At 48.5% G+C, this 20,547-nt stretch overlaps 1 protein-coding gene and 1 long non-coding RNA gene across 2 annotated transcripts; both read left to right on the top strand.

Moving 5' to 3' along the window:
• Positions 1–220: 220 nt before the first annotated feature.
• On the top strand, positions 221–20,073 carry CIDEA (cell death inducing DFFA like effector a). The gene is made up of 5 exons (XM_045815171.2): positions 221–353; positions 9,596–9,740; positions 11,134–11,280; positions 17,280–17,461; positions 19,467–20,073. The coding sequence occupies exons 1-5, from the start codon at positions 316–318 to the stop codon at positions 19,612–19,614; spliced, it is 660 nt and encodes a 219-aa protein (XP_045671127.1). The 5' UTR covers positions 221–315; the 3' UTR covers positions 19,615–20,073.
• LOC148107472 (uncharacterized) lies at positions 11,293–13,959 on the top strand. The gene is made up of 2 exons (XR_015722364.1): positions 11,293–12,189; positions 13,834–13,959. It is a non-coding gene; the product is annotated as an uncharacterized LOC148107472 (long non-coding RNA).
• Positions 20,074–20,547: the final 474 nt, after the last annotated feature.

The raw sequence follows: 20,547 nt of genomic DNA on the forward strand, positions 1-20,547 counted from the left end.
GCCACGCTGCCTAGGCTGGTGATGTCGCCAATTACCTAACAAGGCAAACAGTGACCATCGGGGGACCCGCGGAGCAGCTGGGGGTACCGTCCTCTTCAGCTGTCTGCGAGAGCCGCTTCCCTCTAGGGGCCCCGAAGTTGCACGACCCGGGCGCGCTCCCACAAGGCCAAGCCGCGACCTTCGGCAGCGGAGAGCGGGTTGCCAAGGTCCTCGCCCCGCGCTGGGCGGGCCGGCCAGGGGCCGGGGCGGGGCCGGCCTCGGGGCTTTAAGAGGGAGCGGGCGGTCAGAAGCCAGCGTGTGAGGGGGACCCTAGCGATGGAGACCGCCCGGGACTACGCCGGAGCCCTCATCAGGCGAGTGCGGCGCCAGCCCGGCTCAGGGCCACGCCTGAGCCCCCCGCCCGGCGCCCCGCATCCCTCTCCTCTGAGCGCCGCACCCCCCGGGGCCCCTCGTCCCCCCTTCGCCTCGCGTCTCCTTGCATCTCAGGCACCCCGCAACCCGGAGCGTCCCGCGCCCCCGCGCCACACATACCCCTGCGCCTGTGCACTCTGCGTCCCACCTGCGCCCGCTGTCCCCCCACGCCCTGAGCGTTCCGCATCCCCCTGTGCCTGGCACCTCCGTGAGCCCCTTGTCTCACCTGCGCCCGAGGTCCCCCGGCACCCCTTGCACCCTGCCACCCGGAGCCCCCGAGGCCGCGTCCCAGCCCACGCACCCAGCCTCACCTCTGGTGCGCACGCCTTCTGGCAGCGCGGGCGGCAGAGCCCGAGCAAGCCGCGGGGCTCCTTCCCCTCCTCCAGCTGGCCGCTAGGGCAGGTGCGGCGCTCCCGAGATGCGCGGGCAGCCACGGAACAGGTGACAGTGGTAAGTGCGGGAGTGGCTGAATTTCTTGCTGCTGCTGCTGCCGCCGTGCAGATCCTCGAGGACCCCGTCCTGCGAAACCCGGGCAACGCCTCCACGGGGCGCGGGGACAGGGCTTCTAGGGTACCTCGGGATCGCGATGGGAGCTGGGGCGCTGGTGGGGACACTCGGCGGCTTTGGGATGGTCCAGGCTTACCCCTAAGGACAAGGGAGGGCTCTGAGCTCCAAAGGGAGGGTGGGCTGAGCCGAGAGCACCCCTTGGGCCCTGAATGCGCCCTGACCGCCTGCTTGATGAAGCCCCCCAAGCTTGTAAAGGAGTATTTGGGGGGGAAGCGCTCCCCCTGTTCGCCGCATCCGAGAGCGCCCTCGATGCCCAGGGAGGAACGAGGGGCCCGCAGACGCCTGCGGAGTCTTCGCCCCTCTCCCCCTCTCCCGGGGCTTTGCCACCCGCGGGGGGGGGGGGTGAAGGCACCCCAGCACTTCCCCCCACCCCAACCCAGCTTCGGTTCATCTTCATATTGATGTAGGAAGGAAGGTTAGGGTTCGAAGCCTATGGCCAAGAAAGAATTTTTGAGAGGTGTTTGGTGCAAAAAGGTGATTTTATTAAAGCACGGGGACAGGACCCTGTGGGCGGAAAGAGCTACAATGGGGTCCTGAGGAGTGGCCCATTATATACTTTGAAGTTGGGAGGGGGTTAGGGATAGCCTAAGCCTCCCAGGTGTTTTGGAAACAAGGTTTCCAGGATCCTGAGAGGGCTAGCTATTGTTAGCAAAGGTCTTTTATTACTGTTTAATAAACCCTCAGTCATCAGACCCTTCAGATGTATATGGGTGGGTCATATACTTGGGGGATGATTGCTAACATGTATCTTGTGGGGAGAACTAAAGGAAGTTTCTAAAGGAATTGTTATATGTTAAAGTAGACTTACAGGATCCTGGGGGAGGAGGAGGGTTGGGCTGGGATTGTCTTTTGCCCTAAGCAAAGTATTAACATATAGGCAGTTGAGTCCCCAGAGGAATGTCACTCTGCCTGTTTCAAGGACTGTCAGTGGGCTGCAGGTAGTTAAGGAAATTTAATAATTTCTCTTCTGCTTTTGTTTCCCACATCAATATTTTGACATACGGAATCCTGTCCTTGTTGATAAAATCCAAATATTGCATGGAAGTAATTTTTAAGTGTAGATTTATGGAAGGGGTAGTGCTTTGAAGATCTTCAAAGTACTTCAAAAGGGACAGAGAAGCCGTTGAGTTCTTTAAAATGCAGGTTTTCGGAGGTGACCGATCCCATTGGTAGCAAAGGGCAGAGGGACAGGGTAGGATGACAGGGAAGGGTGGCAGGCGAGAGAGTCACTTTACAAAACTGTTGTGATCACAGGGGCTGAACTTGCTGTGTGCACCACTCAAGGTTAGAAAAATAGCTTCCAAAATGTAGAGGTGGTCTGTCTGAACTGCACGGGCTTTCTCTTTAAAAACCCACCAACAAACAACAGCAGCAAAAAACAGAAGTCAAGTAGTAGGAACCAGGGAGGGCAAGAAACAGACTTGTTTCCTGAATCTTCAGTAATGCACGTAAGCATGAAGGTAAAGCCTTGGGTTTCTTTCCTTTCTGTTCCTCTCCTTTCCCCCCACCACAGTCCCGCTCCAGGGCATAACAGCTGGTGACAGTTTGGAGTGCAATTCTCAAATATGCAAACACCCATTCTGCAACTTCTTGGGAGCCCTGGGGAGGTGGCAGGTTTGAGGTTTAAGGATGGGGAAATAGGCACTAATTCCTCACTGGTGTTGCCTGGAGCAGGAGAGGCCCACCAATCGAAGGCCGACCCTGCCCTTCCACCCGATTCCTACACCAGGATGCCCAGATCCAGAATGCATCGGGGTGAGCTTTCTACTAGGTCAAGTGTGTAGGGAAGCGACTCGCTTGTGAAATGTTGGCAAAACAAAACATAAGGAAATGTCTACTCGAAGACACATCCCTTCTGAGCTTGGCAAACTCTAAAAGTGAGTGACCATTTGTTAGGGACACACTGTGCAGTTCTTTGAAAAAATCTACCTGCTTCTAAACTAAACTGGAAGAAAAATAATCCATACTACTTGTTGAAAGGAAAACACTTCTCTTCCCTGTCCCTTAGAACCATGTCCAGGCTGCAGACCCATTTGAGCCACAGGCAAGGTGAGGGCCACGTTTGTTAGTTAGTCTTGCTGAACTTCTGTCTCCTCCGTGTTCCTTAATTTGACATAGATGGCCCTAACTCTTTCATTAGTAGATGACTGTCTTTTGCCAAAGAAATAAATTAGTCCACATACACATCTTTTTTTAAGCTCAGCAATTCTAAAGTCTTAAACCAGTCATTAGTTTGTTATCGTCTGCGATCCCTCAAAACCATAGTCATAGCAAAAGCAGCCTGATGTCTCTCAGCAGAGCTCTGGACGTCCGGGATGCCCACACCAGTGTGTGTTGTCATAAACGGAGCTGCTCAGACTTTGGGTCTGTCCGTGAGAGCGTTCACACTGACCTTGAAGCTGGTTACAGAGCTGAGAGATACTAAACCGTGTGCAAAATTGCTGCTTTTGTTGCTATTTGGTACGTCCTTCCTTTCCTTGAACAAGGATCTCTGGGTTTTGTATAGCTGGCATTTCAGGACACATTTTACCACTGTCTTATTAGTGACGGAAGCAAGGAATTGCACTTTCTACAAGTCAGTCTCCCCGGTTACTGACGCTTACTCCTTCGCGGGTCTAAACTCTTATCTTAATAACATTTCAAAGTGTCCAAAGACTTCATGGTCATACACTGAATCCTCTCACTGCATCATGCATTTTGATAGGTTGGTCAACGTCCAGACGGGAGCCGGCCTCAGTCCCTGTGGGGCAACGGTGCCCCATGTGTGTAAGCCCATAACAAGCCCCCGGTGCTGCTGGGGAGCAGAAAGCATCACGGGGGCTGACCCTCCTCCAGCTGCAGCCATTGAGTTAGACCCTGACACGGTCCCTACCGCTTGCCCAGATCCAGCCAGGCCTGATGACCACTTTTCAATCCTATCTCTCTGCACTGCTGTATTGGACATCACCACTTCCCTCCCTAATGTCCTCGTTGTCACCAGGCTTTGGTGGTAGTGCTTGGTTGACTTGCCCCCCATGTCTGTGCTTACTTACATTCGGGTGGGTTCCTCCTTTCCGCCTGACAAGAAAACGAGGGACCGCTCAGACACGGCAACATACATTTCCCTCCGAATGTTCCCCGGGGAGTGGCCTACACGGCCTTAGAGAGCCACCTCATCACCGCTGACCCCAAAATGTTTCTCTCTGGGGGAGACTTTGTTCCCAGGCCTGCCCTTTTCCTCCTCCTTCCACTTTTGGAAGAAAGGACAGCCCACTGGGTGGCATGAAACATGCTTTTTCATGCCCTGTGGGGGCTGGCCTCGTCTTCCTGGGGTAAGGCTCTCTCTGCGTGCGCCTGTGGCTTGTGGCTTTAATTGCCCTGCTGTTACAAGTTCGGCATCCTGGGTTCCCTCAGGGAAAAACACAAAGATTTCTCTGTTTTCCTCACTTCTGGGAGATCTGCCTCTTCCCAGTTTTGAAGAATGTTCTAGGAAGTCTGACATCTCTTTTTGTCTTGATTTCCCCGAAACAATCTGTTTCCTTGAACAACCTGTTTCCTGGTTTTTCTTTTCCTTTTAGTGAGCTGTTTCCTTCCCGCCTCATCGGCTTGTCTGCACTTTCCCAGGATGAGAGGGTGACTGACATGTGATGTATCTAGTCCAAGGCTTCTCAGAGCTCCTGTCTCGATTCGATATATTATACTATTGAGGGGAGAATAGCAACACGTTTTAGGCGTTGTGCTGACAGCCGGGGAATAGATGATGCCGCCAGGAGGACCAGGAGTGAGCACGATGAGTGTGTTGCTTTGTTCGCGTAGCTAGCTGGTTGACCCTGCTGCTCCTTCAGCTGGAGCAAAATAAATACTCCTGTAATAATTGGTAAATGGGTTTAGCGTACATAAAATTTCATTTAACCCCTTTTCATGTTATCCATAAGAGAGTCTCAATTTTATATAATTTGATACATCGACTCACCCTCCTTAAACGGATTTAATTTTCACGTCTCTGAGGATTTTTTTAGGTGCGCTCCATAAGCCCGTTCTCTGACAACGATCCCATTCCTGGTTAGGAAACCTGACGGGTAAGAAGAGCATGGACTGTGTGTCCTTTTTGATTGAGGATGGCTATCTCGAGGGCAGCATGGAGAGGGAGGACCGGAAATCACTGCCGGCACTTATCTTGTCTGAAGTTGAAAGACAATAAGGGCTTTGTATAATCAGCTGTACTCCGGAACCAGAGCACTGGGGCTGAGGCGTGATTGTCTGCATCCAACACGGAATACAAGACCACGACTAACTAGGTCAAAGCTGTTCGTGCCCACGAGGTGTGCCGTTGGCCTCTAGCGCCTCCACCTAGGAATCCAGGACATGACCTTTGTTCTCCCATTTCTCTGATCTTGTCCTAGCCTGTCTTTTACTCGGTGAATAGATTGCATGCCAACAGTAAGCTAGGGGCTGTGGGGAAGTCAGAAAATGTAGAAAGAGACCCTGGCCTCAGGGAGTACAGATTCTAGAAGGACTCCTGGTTCATGGCAATGAGTTCCTGCTTTGTGGGGGGAAGAGAGGCTCTTGCTGGAGAGGGTCCAGGGTTGCCCTGTCCCGTAGGAGGGTTTTCACCTCGTAGGGCAGACACCATGGTGCACAATTGGGAGCTGGACTCAAACCCCTGTTCTAGCACTTGCTAACTCTGACCTTATTCATTTCTTAACCTCTTGAGCCTCACTTTGGCTCGTCAGACATGCCTGCCTTGTCAAGTTGTTGAGTAATGCACTAATGTGCACGGTGTCTGGCAGTGAGTGGAACTGGTGTCTTTCTCTCCTCAGAGGAACTTCGCCTGGGAGTTGTAAGTTTCAGCTGCCATGAGTAGGTTGCCACCAAAGCCCAATCCTAAATGTAGAGCGTAATATGGAAAATCCTCGCTGCCCGGTCCACCAGATCGGCAGAGACGGAACTGTGAGTGGGGTCTCTGCCGTGTCAGCTCAGCAGAACGCAGGCATCTTGTTCATCGGGTTGTGTAACCAAGGAACCTGGTGTAACTTCTTGTAATCAGGGCCAAAGTTCAGAGGCTGTCTGCCGGCCTCCCTGCTGTGTCGGTTCAAGGCTTGGATTCACTCGTTGGGTCTGCGCTCCATCTAATGGGGTGCCTGAATCAGAGGCCCTGGCACAATCCCCTTGCAGTTGCCTCCTTAGGATCAAATAATGCATGGACTCTGCCAGCCTTGAAGGGAAAGGAGCTGTCTTTTCCTTCTTAACTGCGTGACCTTGAGAAGCCGCTCTGAGCCTCAGGTTTCCCATCTGAGAAATGGGGTGATACTTTCCCTGTAAAGTTGTGATGATAATTAGTTAATATGTTAAGAGCAAGCACAAGCTGGCCATAGTGAGTGCTCAGATGTGAGCAGTTAGGACACACTAATGTGAAGCTGGCTGAGTGCACTTCAGACCAAATCCGTGCTAACGATCCAGGCCTGATTCCTAGAACGCCAGTTTGTTGCCGGGACAGAGGGATAAGGTGCAGACACTCGCTATTACTGGAAACCTTGCTGAAACTGGCTGATCATGCTCCGAGCATGAGCCTAACCAGACAGTTTTTGAGAGCTGGCTCATTACTATACTATCGGTTTTTCATATAGAGAATTACTTGGTAGGGGTGCCTGGGTGGCGCAGTCATTAAGCGTCTGCCTTCGGCTCAGGGCATGATCCCGGCGTTATGGGATCGAGCCCCACATCAGGCTCCTCCGCTATGAGCCTGCCTCTTCCTCTCCCACTCCCCCTGCTTGTGTTCCCTCTCTCGCTGGCTGTCTCTCTCTGTCAAATAAATAAATAAAAAAATCTTAAAAAAAAAAAAAAGAAAATTACTTGGTAAATCACTGAATTTTCACTATGTCTGTCTCTAGAGCTTCAAATTAGACCACATACTATTTAAAACATATATGCCTAATGCTAGTGTAGGCGTTATGGGAGATGCAACAAAAAAGCTTTCGTCTGTAAGGAAATTCCAATCTGGTTGGGAAAATAAAGCATGGATAAATAAATGACAGTATCGGTGTAAGTACATACGTATACGTATAAAATAAAGTACTAAATTCTAGCCAGGAGGCATTCACAAAAAAGTAAAGAAGTCTCTAGAATTTTAGCCTTCACAAGGTTAATCTAGACAAGCTTTTACAAGTGTCAGAAAGCAGTGATATCCTCACTTTGTATTTTCTACAAGATCGCCCTAACAATAAAGCCCTTTGTTTCCTTCTCCTGAATGTCACCGTACAAACCATTTGTCCAAACTGTCAACAACTATTTGAGCACCTGAAATCGGTAGGCACCGTTCAGGTGTAGGGAGAGCGAAGCTTACTGTAGGGGCTGTGAAGATTAAATGAGGTCATGTATCACTTATCGCAGCACCTGACACGCTGCTAACTTATGTTTATATATATATTTTTTAAGATTTTATTTATTTGAGAGAGTATGTCAGCAGGGGCAGTGGGGGCAGGAGAAGCAGACTCTGCGCTGAGCAGGGAGCCCGATGAGGGGCTCGATCCCAGGACCCTGAGATCATGACCTGAGCCGAAGGCAGACGCTGAACTGACTGAGCCACCCAGGCACCCTGTTTCTATTCTTTTAAATAATTTCTTTATGGTCATATTCTTAAATATAAAACAGCCCCTAGTCCTGGGTGAAAACGACACATTCTAGACCAGTCTCCAAAGACACTGAAGCCCCACCTAGTGCCGTGGCCAGGCGCCTGTGTTTCCCCTCACAGAGTTATTTTTAAATACCTTCTTGCATGTCTGTTTAAAGCACGTGGTGGTGTCAAGGGTGGTTTGCTTTAATTGCTCTCGAGAGCCTCCTATGTTCCCGTGTATGCAAACGTGTCTTACTCTTCAGCGTGTGGCACCTAGCGAACCTGTACGAGGCCAAGAACAGGTGCTTGGGTCCTAATCCCAGCTCTGGCTCCCACCGGCTGTGGGGCAGCTCTCTGGCCTGATTTTCCTCCGCTGCAAGTTGAGAAAATCAGGACTGTATCACAGAGTTTTCTGAGGGTTGAGTGAGTTAATATTGACAAAGCAAATGTTGGGGTGCCTGGCTGGCTCACTCAGTGGAGTGTGCAACTCTTGATCTCGGGGTTATGGGTTTGAGTCCCATGTTGAGTATAGAGATTACTTTAAAAAAAGTCTTTAAAAACAAAAGTGATTGTTAAATAACTGCTAAAGCTATAAGCTTCTCATTTATCCCCATCACATGTGTGTGTGTATTTGTATGTTATATATGTTATAGTATATATATATATTATATATATAATATATATAATAATATATATATTATATATATAATATATTATAATAATATATAATATATATTATATTATATATATTATATTTTCTAGGTAACTAAAATTTGATAATCAAGAGTTGGAGATTATTTTCCTCGGAAAATTGTCTTGATTTGGTTTTGTTAGTTATTTTCCTTCTCCGCGTTAGTTTTTATATTTTTTTATTTTTATTTATTTATTTATTTTTAAAGATTTTTTTATTTATTTATTCAACAGAGATAGAGACAGCCAGCGAGAGAGGGAACACAAGCAGCGGGAGTGGGAGAGGAAGAAGCAGGCTCATAGCAGAAGAGCCTGATGTGGGGCTCGATCCCACGACGCCGGGATCACGCCCTGAGCCGAAGGCAGACGCTTAACCGCTGTGCCACCCAGGCACCCCTGCGTTAGTTTTTTTAATAGTGAAATTTTGAATTAATTCTTTGTTAAATGTGGAACTTTCTCCAAAGTGTCATGTACCATATGGCCCAAAGTTCTTTTCCTTCTTGTTATTCCAGCCACAATTATTATAGTGTTCTGTTGTTCCTTGTTTATTCTAAATTAATTTCTAAAAATTAGCTTATTGGTCTAGTGACCAATATCTGGCTTTTCGGTTCCTGGCTTAGTCTCACTGTACAATATGTCATTTTTGTGCGTGTGCACCTAATTCTTTAACTCTGCTTGGCCATTTCATAGCCTCTGGAAATCTTTTTCTTTTCTTTCCTCTTCTTTTCTTTCTTTCTTTCTTTTTTTTTTTTTTTTTTTAGGATTTTTTTCAGCTGTAAAAGCCATGTTTGCAGAAGAGAATTCTTATTTCTTGTTTGAGTTTGATGCCCTTACCATTTCTTTCTCACACAGTTACCACAAGGACTTAGAATGTTCTAGTAAAGTGGGTGTAATAATATAATGGTTGTGGTTTTTAATTATATATATATTACTTGTTGGTTTTTTGGATATCAGAATATATGTGCATATATATATAAAATTTTCAATAATCCCCAACTATTGATTTTCTTTCTTTCAGATGCAAATATTAAAATTGTTTTAGGGGCGCCTAGGTGGCTCAGTCCTTAAGCGTCTGCCTTTGGCTCAGGGCGTGATCCTGGGGTCCTGGGATCGAGCCCCACATCAGGCTCCTCCGCTATGAGCCTGCTTCTTCCTCTCCCACTCCCCCTGCTGTGTTCCCTCTCTCGCTGGCTGTCTCTCTGTCAAATAAATAAATAAAATCTTTTAAAAAATAAAATAAAATTGTTTTAATTCTGTGAAATTTAACCCTCTCTTTAAAGGCTCTTTTTTGAAGATAACGTCCAAAATATTTTTATTTTTCTCCTCCATTTCCAGGCCCCTGACGTTTATGGGATCACAGACCAAGAGAGTCCTACTAACTCCCCTCATGCACTCGGCCCGCCCTTTCCGGGTCTCCAACCATGACAGAAGCAGCCGGCGAGGGGTGATGGCCACCAGTCTGAAGGAACTCCTCAACAAGGTGACAGGGGCCACAGCGCCTCCCCACTGCTCACAGGAGGGCCCCCGACCACACACGGGGCTCTGGTGTTGGGTACTAAGCCAGTGCAGAGACAGAAGTGTCACTGTCATGGCCTCAGAGACTCTAAGGGGAGAAGAAAAGAATGAAAGGGAACCTTACGGCTTCTCTGTACCATAAAGGATTTAGCTGCAGAAACAAAGGCCTTAAAAACAGTCATCAGCTGATAATGTAGCCTTTCTTCTTTGACAAAGGAGAACACAGGGAAGCAGCAGGCTTGGAAATCTGTTTTCGGTTACAAAGCCGAGGGAACAATAGTCCTTAATCTGAAACAGTGCCCGAGATCACCAAATAAGGAAGAATCACAGACTCTCAGAGTCTGTGGACGTGGGGTATGGAGGCACAATCCTTTTTTTTTTTAATGATTTTTTATTATATTATGTTAGTCACCATACAGTACATCCCCGGTGTCCGATGTAAAGTTCAATGATTCATTAGTTGCGTATAACACCCAGTGCACCACGCAATACGTGCCCTCCTTACTACCCATCACCGGTCTATCCCATTCTCCCACCCCCCTCCCCTCTGAAGCCCTCAGTTTGTTTCTCAGAGTCCATAGTCTCTCATGTTTCATTCCCCCTTCTGATTACCCCCCCTTTCTTTATCCCTTTCTTCCCCTACCGATCTTCCTAGTTCTTATGTTCCATAGATGAGAGAAATCATATGATGATTGTCTTTCTCTGCTTGACTTATTTCACTCCGCATTATCTCTGGAGGCACAATCCAGGCAGACTCCCGTGGAAATAAGTGAGCATCCCACATCTAGAGCCTACAGCAAGGGAGGTGCTCAGATACGTGACGCGAGACTAAGGCTCTTTACCGTACGGCTGCATTATTCGTTTTATCTGTCAAAATAAGTAATTTTAGAAACTGTAAATTACTCAATGTCTTCATTTGTCTCATGTCATTGAAATCTCTGAAGAAGGTAGATCCATTAAAAACCTGAACTTCTCTTTTTCCAAGCGAAGACTTAGTCCTAGACACCAGTTAAGGTAGATCTTTACCATTAAAATTTTAGCAAGATCAGACAGTACTTCTTTTTTTTTTTTTAAGATTTTATTTATTTATTTGACAGAGATAGAGACAGCCAGCGAGAGAGGGAACACAAGCAGGGGGAGTGGGAGAGGAAGAAGCAGGCTCCCAACGGAAGAGCCTGATGCGGGGCTCGATCCCATAACGCCGGGATCACGCCCTGAGCCGAAGGCAGACGCTTAACCGCTGTGCCACCCAGGCGCCCCCAGACAGTACTTCTGAAACGATAACTTAATCAGGGACTTTGAGTGGTCAAAATGGAATCCCTGCTTTCTTCCATGTCTCCGGTGCATTGCCAATCTAGACCCTGGAGGCCTTAGTTATCACCAGTGGACTGGTCACTTTGGTGCTGGAGGACGACGGAACCGTGGTGGATACGGAAGAATTCTTTCAGACCTTAGAAGACAACACACATTTCATGATCTTGGAGAAAGGGCAGAAGTGGACACCGGTAAGCAAAAACACTTATCCGAACAGCTACGGGGTAGACTTTTTTACCCACAAACGTACATTCCCTAGTTTGGTGTTGACTTGCCTTCTTTCTAAATATATACTTTGTATTCACCTAATAACTGGATCTGCTAACCTCAACAGGTTGCTTAAAAGTATTTTTGGGAAACTTGGCATCTTAGTGAGCCTGGGCTATATGATTAAATGCACGTAATTCTTTTTCTTAATTTAAGTTCAAGTGATTAACATATAGTGTATTATTAGTTTCAGAGATAGAGGTCAGTGATTCATCAGTCTTATATAATGCCCAGTGCCCATTACATCATGTGCTCTCCTAATGCCCATCACCTAGTTACCCATTCCCCACGCACATCCCTCCAACAATCCTCAGTTTGTTTCAGACAAATAAGAGTCTCTTATGATTTGTCTTCCTCTCTGGTTCCATCTTGCTTTGTTTTTCCATCCCTTTCTCTATGGTTCTCTATTTTGTTTCTTAAATTCTTCGGATGAGTGAGATCATATGATAATTGTCTTTCTCTGACTTATTTCGCACAGCATAATACCCTCTAGTTCCATCTACGTCATTGCAAATGGCAGGACTCCATTTTTTTAATAGCTGAGTGGTATACCGTTGTATGTATATACCATATCTTCTTTACCCATTCATCTGCCAATGGACATCTGAGCTCTTTCCATAGTTTAGCTCTTGTAGACATTGCTGCTATAAACATTGGAGTGCAGGTGCCCCTTCGGATCACTGCATTTGTATCTTTAGGGCAAATACCCAGTAGTGCACTTGCTGGGTCGTAGGGTAGCTCTGTTTTCAACTTTTTGAGGAACCTCTGTATTGTTTTCCAGAGTGGCTGCCGCGGCTTTAAAGCAAATAATTCCGAGGAACAGGTTTAGGCCAGTAAGTAGCTACAGATCCTATTAAGGTGTGCAGATGTGACCTGGGGACTGTTCCCTGTCCCTGTCCTGAGGATGCCAAAAAGCTAACCTAGCCAGTGAAGTTAAGTAGGGATGCGTGTGTGTGCGTGTGTGTGTGTGTGTGTGTGTGTGTGTGAATGTACAGTGATTTAGAAAGGTAAAGAGATTGAATAAGGGTTTCTATATCCAGGAAAACTACAGATTATATATATCTTAGATCCCACTATAAAACACCTAAAGTGCAAAGCAAAATATCAAAACATGTTTTACGTGCTTACCGACGTTCAAGAAAGGAAGACCCTCAGAGGCCAGAACTTTTAGGAACCAGAATCCAGAGACGTAGCTTACCTGTGAACATCTCCCCTGTGGCCATCCACTCACCTCGGTGACGAAGGGCTGCAGTTTTGACAGGTGCTGGCAGGAAAGGAGACAAAGTCTTGGGCTGACACAAGGTAAGGGGCCAGATTAGAGACGCCCACATAAAGCAGAGACTCTTGAAGTTCTCTCCCAAGAATCTGTGGACACAAGCTGCCCTCATGAGGTTTAAGGACTCTTGATTCCAAAAACATTCAAGCTGAGAATTTAGTTTCCAGAGCCCTGGGGAGGGAAATATCAGTGGAAGGACTTTATTCACTGAGTTCTCTTTGTTCAACTGGTCCCTCTGTCCAGCCCCAGTGACCTGGGGTTGATTGTGTCCCCATGTAACCAGTAGGAGCAAGGAGGCTCAGAATGAGCATGGATCCAGGCATCAAAGGGAAGGGTTTCCATTCCTAAAGCTCCAACAAATATGAGCTCACAACCAAACCATGGAACACCATGACCTAGGGCACTGTATGGGAGAGCAAGCGGACATAATGAAGTCAGACCTCCAAAGACCTTAGATGTTGGAATCATCGGACATAGAGTATAAAATGAGTGTATTCAAAATGTCCAAAGAAATATAAAAGGTAATCAAAAGTAAGAAGGGACAAGAGGTAATCAGAAAGGACTAGACTTGAAAGAATCAAATAGAAGTTCTGGAAATGAAATGAAAGTAAATGGAGACAGGCAGCACTGAAGATACGTCTCAAGAAGGTTCCATGACGTAGCATAAGAAGATGGCGGGTAGAGAACACGAAGGAACCTGGAGACATGATTGAGAAGGTCTCATATATGTTTGACATCCTTAGGGTGTTTTGTTTTTTATTAACAAGACAATGCATAAATCATTTTTTAAATGATGAATTTCATTAAGAATTTTGTTCACCAAAAAATACTATAAGTATGTAAAGCAAAAAGCCACAAGTGGGCAGAAGGTGTTTTCAATATAACCCAACAGAGGATTAGTATTTGATAAATTTAGGAATATCCCAGAAATCAATTATGGAAACAATGGACAGACAATCTGAGAGAAAAATGGGCAAAAAAACGGGGACAGGTGTCTGCAGAATGGACAATAAAACGTAGGAAAAAATCTTCAACCTCATTGGTGATTAGGAAAACATAAGTTAAGACCGCAATAAGATACCGTTTTACACCATTAGATTTGGTATTATTAGGCCTTTCCATTTTTTTTTAAGATATGGAGCAATGGACTCTTTACACTCCCACCAGCAGCTGTTTAAAACGGTGTGCCTTTATCCCATAGAACTGAAGTACCACCTACGACCCCGCCCGTCCTCTCCTGGACATACACCCAGCACGCGGACACCCAGCCACCCAGCCACGTGCTTCTGTGTCAATACACGTAAATAAATCCTCCAGTGTCTCTTCATTGAATGGAATACTCTTCAGCTGCGGAAACGCAAGGAGGGACAGCTACAGGCATCTCTATGGATAAATCTCATCGACTCTGTTGAGGGAAAACATCAGAGTAATCCGTTAAGCAAGTGATCTTCAAACTTTTTGACCTCAGGACCCCTTTACACTTTTAAAAATGAATGATGACCCCCAATAGCTTTTGTTTATATGGATTTCAATAGAAACTATAGATATCCATCAAGCAGAGGTTCTCAGCTGGGGCTAATCTTACCACTTGAGAGGCATTTGGCGGTATCTGAAGACGTTTTTGGTGGCCACAACTGGCGCGGGATTGGAAGAGCATAGGGTGAATTAGACAAATCTTTTTTTTATTTTTTTAAAAGATTTTATTTATTTGACAGCGAGAGAGAGACAGCCAGAAAGAGAGGGAACACAAGCAGGGGGAGTGGGAGAGGAAGAAGCAGGCTCCCAGCAGAAGAGCCTGATGTGGGGCTTGATCCCAGGACCCCGGGATCACGCCCTGAGCTGGAGGCAGACGCTTAACGACTGAGCCACCCAGGCGCCCCTAGACAAATCTTTTTTTTTAAAAGGCGATCTTGAGCTGGACTACTTTTTGCTTGAGGAAGATGTTGTGGGCAGAATAATGGGATCCCAAAGGTACCCCCAGCCTAATCCCTAGAGTCCATGCAGGTGTGACTTTACTTGGCAAATGGAGCTAGCAGGTGTGGTTAGCTTAAGGGTCTTGAGCTGGGGAGATGGGCCTGGATAAGCTGGGGACCAGTGTCATCACGGGGTCCTTACAGAGGGACGGGAGGGTCAGAGTGAGGGCCAGAAGCAGGGAATGTTGCAGGGGAGATGTGAGGAGCCAAGGAACAAGGGCACGTCCAGAAGCTGGAGAAGGTGTCCCCCCGCCCGCCGCAGCCTCCAGAAGGAACCATCCTGCCAGCTCACTGCGGACCGCCAACATCCAGATTGTTAGGGTCTAAGTCTCTGTTGTTTCAAGCCACTAAGTTTGTGGTAATTTGTTACAAGAGCAACAGGAAACTAGCTCAGAAGGGAAGGGCAGTTTCTGTTTGTTTTTATAGCAGACACTGGGTTAGTGGGCCCTTAGCACGGGTGGGCGCCGGGAGACCGAGCCAGAGCGCAGGGCGCTGGGGGGCTGTGGATGCAAATAATCCTGGGGGTGGGGAGTGTTCAAGGGGGCAGGAGGCCGCTCAGCCCCTTAACAGCCTGCTTGACAAGCGAGTTGGGGTCGGTGTCTTCTCTTAACTTAGACCTTTCAACCGTCTTCCCTCCAGCGGAAATGGGCACCTGGGAGCTGATCCTAAGATCCTACCCACCTTGCAGGCTCGTATTTTTTTTTAATCAGGGAGGCCGATTGTATTTAACTCCAAGGAGAATGGCCGTCCAAGAAAGAGCCGCCAGGGGTCGCCCGTCTTCAGTCTGGGCGCTGGGAGGCCTGGGAGGGAGCAGGCGGTGTGGCGACCGTTTCTTCTCCCTTAGCCAGCAGGTCTGAGAAATCCAAGTCGCCAGCAGATAGCTTTGTCACGGCTTGGTTTTGATTCAAGACAAAAACTTAAGGAAGACGTTTAGGGGGAATAAGGTACAAACTTCCATACGTCAGAAAGGAACATGAGACAGAAAGAACAGTAGCCAGATTATAGGTAAAATCTTCCTTTTTCATGCTTTTTTTTTTAAGATTTTATTTATTTATTTATTTATTTATTTATTAGCGAGCAAGAGAGAGAGAGAGAGAGAGAATGAGGGATGGGGAGGGAGAGGGAGAAGCAGACTCCTTGCTGAGCAGGGAACTCAACGGGGGCTTGACCCCAGGACCCCAGGACCCCAGGATCGTGACCTGAGCCAAAGGCAGACGCTTAACTAAGCCACCCAGGTATCCCTCATTCTATAATCTTAATTTTTAAAAATAATGTTTCTTACGGGCACCTGGGTGGCTCAGTCAGTTAAGTGTCCCACTCTTTTTTTTTCCTTTTTTTTTTTTTATTATTTATAATGATTTTTTATTTTATTATGTTAGTCACCATACAGTACATCCCCGGTGTCCGATGTAAAGTTCAATGATTCATTAGTTGCGTATAACACCCAGTGCACCACGCAATACGTGCCCTCCTTACTACCCATCACCGGTCTATCCCATTCCCCCACCCCCCTACCCTCTGAGGCCCTCAGTTTGTTTCTCATAGTCCATAGTCTCTCATGTTTCATTCCCCCTTCTGATTACCCCCCCCTTTCTTTATCCCTTTCTTCCCCTACTGATCATCCTAGTTCTTATGTTCCACAGATGAGAGAAATCATATGATAGTTGTCTTTCTCTGCTTGACTTATTTCTAAGTGTCCCACTCTTGATCTCAGCTCCAGTCTTGATCTCAGGGTCGTGAATTCAAGCCCCCCCCCCCCCCGCATTGGGCTCCACACTGGGTGTGGAGCTGACTTAAGAAATAACAATAATACTGCTTCCTCAATTCTGGACAGTTAGTACGCCCTAAAGAGGCAGCAGGACCTCTTGTGCATTAAACAGCAAGCTACCACCCGCATGTCTCGTTGCATGTGTCCTGCGTGGGAGGAGAGGAGGGTGGCTGCAGCAAGAAGGGTCGGGGTAGTTTTAGGGGAATTTATGTTTTAACTTCACATAGAGTCATTGCTGTCATTGGTGAGTTTAACAGTTCTAGCCTCCACTAGTCCCAACCCCAAAGGTTCCTCCGTCCTGGTGGTGCACCTGAATCCTCAGTACTGCAAGGTCAGTGCGTGCAGCCAGCCCGACGGAGAGCTGAGTTCCCTTCCTGCTTTTCGCAAAGCTTGCTGTGGCGAAGATGTTCTCGTGCTCTTTGTGACCCTAGGGACTGACAGAGGTCTCTGGCTTTCTCCCCTGACCTGGAGGGCCTGTTGATGTTTCAGGAGGACCTACATGGCATTTGGAACCAAACAGCTGTCCGTGTCCCCAGGAGGTCCGCGTTCATCCTGGGCGGTGATGAGAAAGCAGGGGCAGGCCTGGAAGTTCTCGCCCTGCCCCTTGCTTTCGCCGCTTGCTTCCGAAGCTTCCTGCCTGGCTGCCTCTCGAAAGATGGAAATGGTGCTGCTCGCTGCTCTTTAAGCAGACTGAGCACTACTCACGAGATCATGCACGTCAGTCAAGTCACCACGGGTGGCCCGAAGTGACTGGCCTGCTCAAAACATTCCTCAAGTCATTAGCAGCTCAGTCACTAACAGATTTTAAGCCAGCAGAGTCAAAACTAGCAAAAACCTAGAATTCTAGAATTTGCATGTCACAGCTGGAGATGCTCCTAAAGTCCCCCCCTCCCTTCCTGGTTCTAGGGTGGCAGCTGTGTCTCCGCTCGCCAGCAGCCAAAGAAAGCGGGAATAGCGAGAGTCACCTTCGACTTATATAAGCTGAACCCCAAGGATGTCATTGGCTGCCTCAACGTAAAGGCCACCATGTATGAGATGTACTCGGTGTCCTACGACATCCGGTGTACGGGAGTCAAGGCCCTGCTAAGGTAACGCTTCGGAAGGCAGCTGGGGGTCTGGGCGCTGCGTGGGCACTGCGGGGTGGCCTGTCCCCGGCTTGGTGCTCGGCCTGCCGCGCGCAGCCCCGTGGAGGCCCTGACCCGGCCGGTGGCTGCCGACCCGCACTAATTCATGCTGTCCTCTGGTAGTTTACGCCACACACTGAAGTCAGAAAACAAAAGGTCTTCAGCCAAAGTATTTTTTTTTTCCTCCAGAGACCATTAAATACTACATGAAAACAAAAATTAAATAAGAAATATAGAAAAGCACCAAATTTCTTTTAAAAACAAGGGCTGTGCATTTTAAAACCTGTATTCTAAGCAAAGAGTGACGGCTGGAATGTTCCTCTTCCACACACTGCCAGGGCACCGGCACTCCACAGGCTGGGGCCAGGCGGGCTGCGCGGCCCCCCAGGGGAGACTGCACAAGCCCAATCCCCAGTCCATACCCCGGGTCTATCTGAATACATTCTGTGTATTCCCCAGGAACACTCTGGTTGGACAGCCCGCCCCTGAGCCCTGCATGAGAGCCATCCCCCCCCCCCCCGCCCCGCCCCAGTCCCTCCCAGCCTTGCCTCTGAGCAGCCGGCTGTGGGACCTTTAACAGGCTGCTTAACCTCTCTGAGCCTCAGTTCTATCATCTTTAAAATGACAAGGCTGCTTCCAAGTTCTTTATCATTGCATAGGCTCTGAAAACACCTACAGACGGAAGGTCCTCTAGTAAAGTCGGATTGATCCTCTAAATAGCTAATTCCTGTGGAGGGATGGATGGAGGGGGAGAGACTGGCAGTGGCAGAAGGTCTTTGAAGCTAGTCTAGAAAGGTTTTGACTGCTGACTGTGCTCCGTGCACAGCCCCTCCGGGCAGGGGCCCCTGCTTCTCAGAAGGCACTGGCTCCTTCTCTCCACTGGCTCCGTCATCCTTGAGCCCAAGTGCAGGGCAGGAAATGCCTTGGGAATGAGACTGGTCTCCTCTGATGGGGCCGCAGGCCCAGGCACAGAGTTGGCTCCCACAGTGGCCTCTGGGTGGCCTCTGTTTCCCACCCAGATCCATCAGTGGCCAACTCGTAGACAACTGTCGCTGTCCCTGTGTTGAAATCTTGACTCCCAGGGAAGCTTCCTCTTTTGGCTGAGATGGGAGAAAATAGCTTGACTGCTTGATTTTTCTAAAGCGAGATAAGAGAGTTATACTAACTTAGAAAAGTATAATGAAGAAAGTGAGCTTCACCCCAAATCCTGCCTCAGCAAAATCTTTCTTGAGAGGCAAATGTGGCCTTCTTGTCCCTAATTCTTACCATCTGAGATCTGATGGCCCCACACGCAGCCACAGAAGTCATCAAGGTCCCCACATTGAAAGCATCACGCCAGGGGCCTGTCCTGGCACCCCAGGGGCAGGGGGCTCTCCAGACCAGCGTGGCTGACCCCCAGGCCTTGTGAAGTGACAGACCTTCAAAACTGGAATGAAATCCTTTTGCTTCAGACTCAGTAGAGAGTAAGAATTTGAGTTAAAGCCACTTTTTTCGTCCGAAATAACAGTAATGCCAGTCTGAGCCTTAGGGTTTAGATGCCGGAACAGGGCCCAGCTGGGATGTCCCAGCCACCCTAAGCAAACAGGTCACAGGGCCACTGTCCTTCAGCCTGGCTGCTCCTTTCACAGCCGCCTTGCCTGATTTTAATAACAAGTCCCGCACACCCAAGGTGGCTGGAGTAAGCAAGCAGCCAAAGGGCACACACTGTGTGCCCTCTCTGTGCTTCCTGATTACTGCACAACGGGCCACGTTTGGAAGTGGCTAGAGGAAAGGTAGTCCCAGGCCGTCTGTGTCAGCATCTGCACGTCAGCCAGCCCTGGCAGGCTGAGGGCGGTTCCCTAAAGCTTGCACATGTGAGCAGTGCCTGCTCTGAGTGCATGTTTGGGGGTGGTGAAGAATTCCTGCGCGTCTGTCCCTTGCGGGCCCAGAACGCCCAGCCTGACGTGTGCCTTTGTCCCCTCTGTTGCAGGAGCCTGCTGCGGCTCCTGTCCCATGCCGCCCAGGTGACCGGACAGTTGCTCATGTACGCTGGCTCATACATGCTCCAGCTGCTGGGTGACACGGAGGAGCAACCTCCCCGCAGGTCACATTCCAGACGGGGGTTCATGTGTGGATAGCGAGGCACACTGCAGGGACCCAGCCGGCTCGTGACCCAAGCATTCCCTCTCGAATGATGATTTTGAAGATGCTTCTGTTCTAATCCACACACATTTGTACACTGCGGGTCACCTGTGCTCGGGAGTGGCACCCAGGGGAAGGAGAAGGAGTTGATGGCATGTGAGATGGGGATGCACAGTGGGAGGTCCCAAAGGGAGGAGATGGGCAGGTGCCTCTGCAGGAGGAGGGGGGGCCGCTCCGGAGCAGCACAGCCCTGCATTAGGCCTTTCAGCTCCTCGCCTCCTGCAATAAACCGATCACAAGAGCTACTTTTCCTATGGGCAATGCTTCCTCTGGGCTCTTTCCCATTTCGAGAGGAACAAAACTTCTATATATAAGCGAAACTCAGCCAGAAGAGCTCTGCTAGCAGATATAATCACTTTTAAATCTTTGTAAAACTAATGAACTGTCAAATGTTACTGTGGGGTTTTTAAATACTTTTTTTAAAAAGGTTTTATTTATTTCTTTGTCAGAGCACAAGCGGGGAGCAGCAGGCAAAGGGAGAAGTAGATTCTCCTCTGAGCAGGGAGTCGGGCTCGATCCCGGGACCCTGACATCATGACCTGAGCCAAAGGCAGATGCTTAACCGACTGAGCCACCCAGGTGCCCCTGTGGGTTTTTTTTTTTTTAATGTAGGTCCTGAATGAGCCCAAAGGGACCCACAAGCTTAAGAACCTGATTTCTAGAGGTCTTCAACCAGCGTTTAGAGCTTAAAAAAACAAACCAAAACAAAACAAAAAACCCATGAAACTGCTTGAAACCCAGACATGAGGATGCATGGCACTAGTGGACCCCGTCTTCAGGTCCTAATGTCACCGGGGTTGCCAGGTGGGACCCCTGGTTGCGAATGGTAGGACACTGACCCGGGTAGCTGTGAGCCAAGACGGCGGCTG

This window comes from Ursus americanus, chromosome 30, assembly GCF_024610735.1.
Source record: "Ursus americanus isolate L20-20 chromosome 30, mUrsAme1.1.p, whole genome shotgun sequence".
NCBI classification, from domain to species: domain Eukaryota; kingdom Metazoa; phylum Chordata; class Mammalia; order Carnivora; family Ursidae; genus Ursus; species Ursus americanus.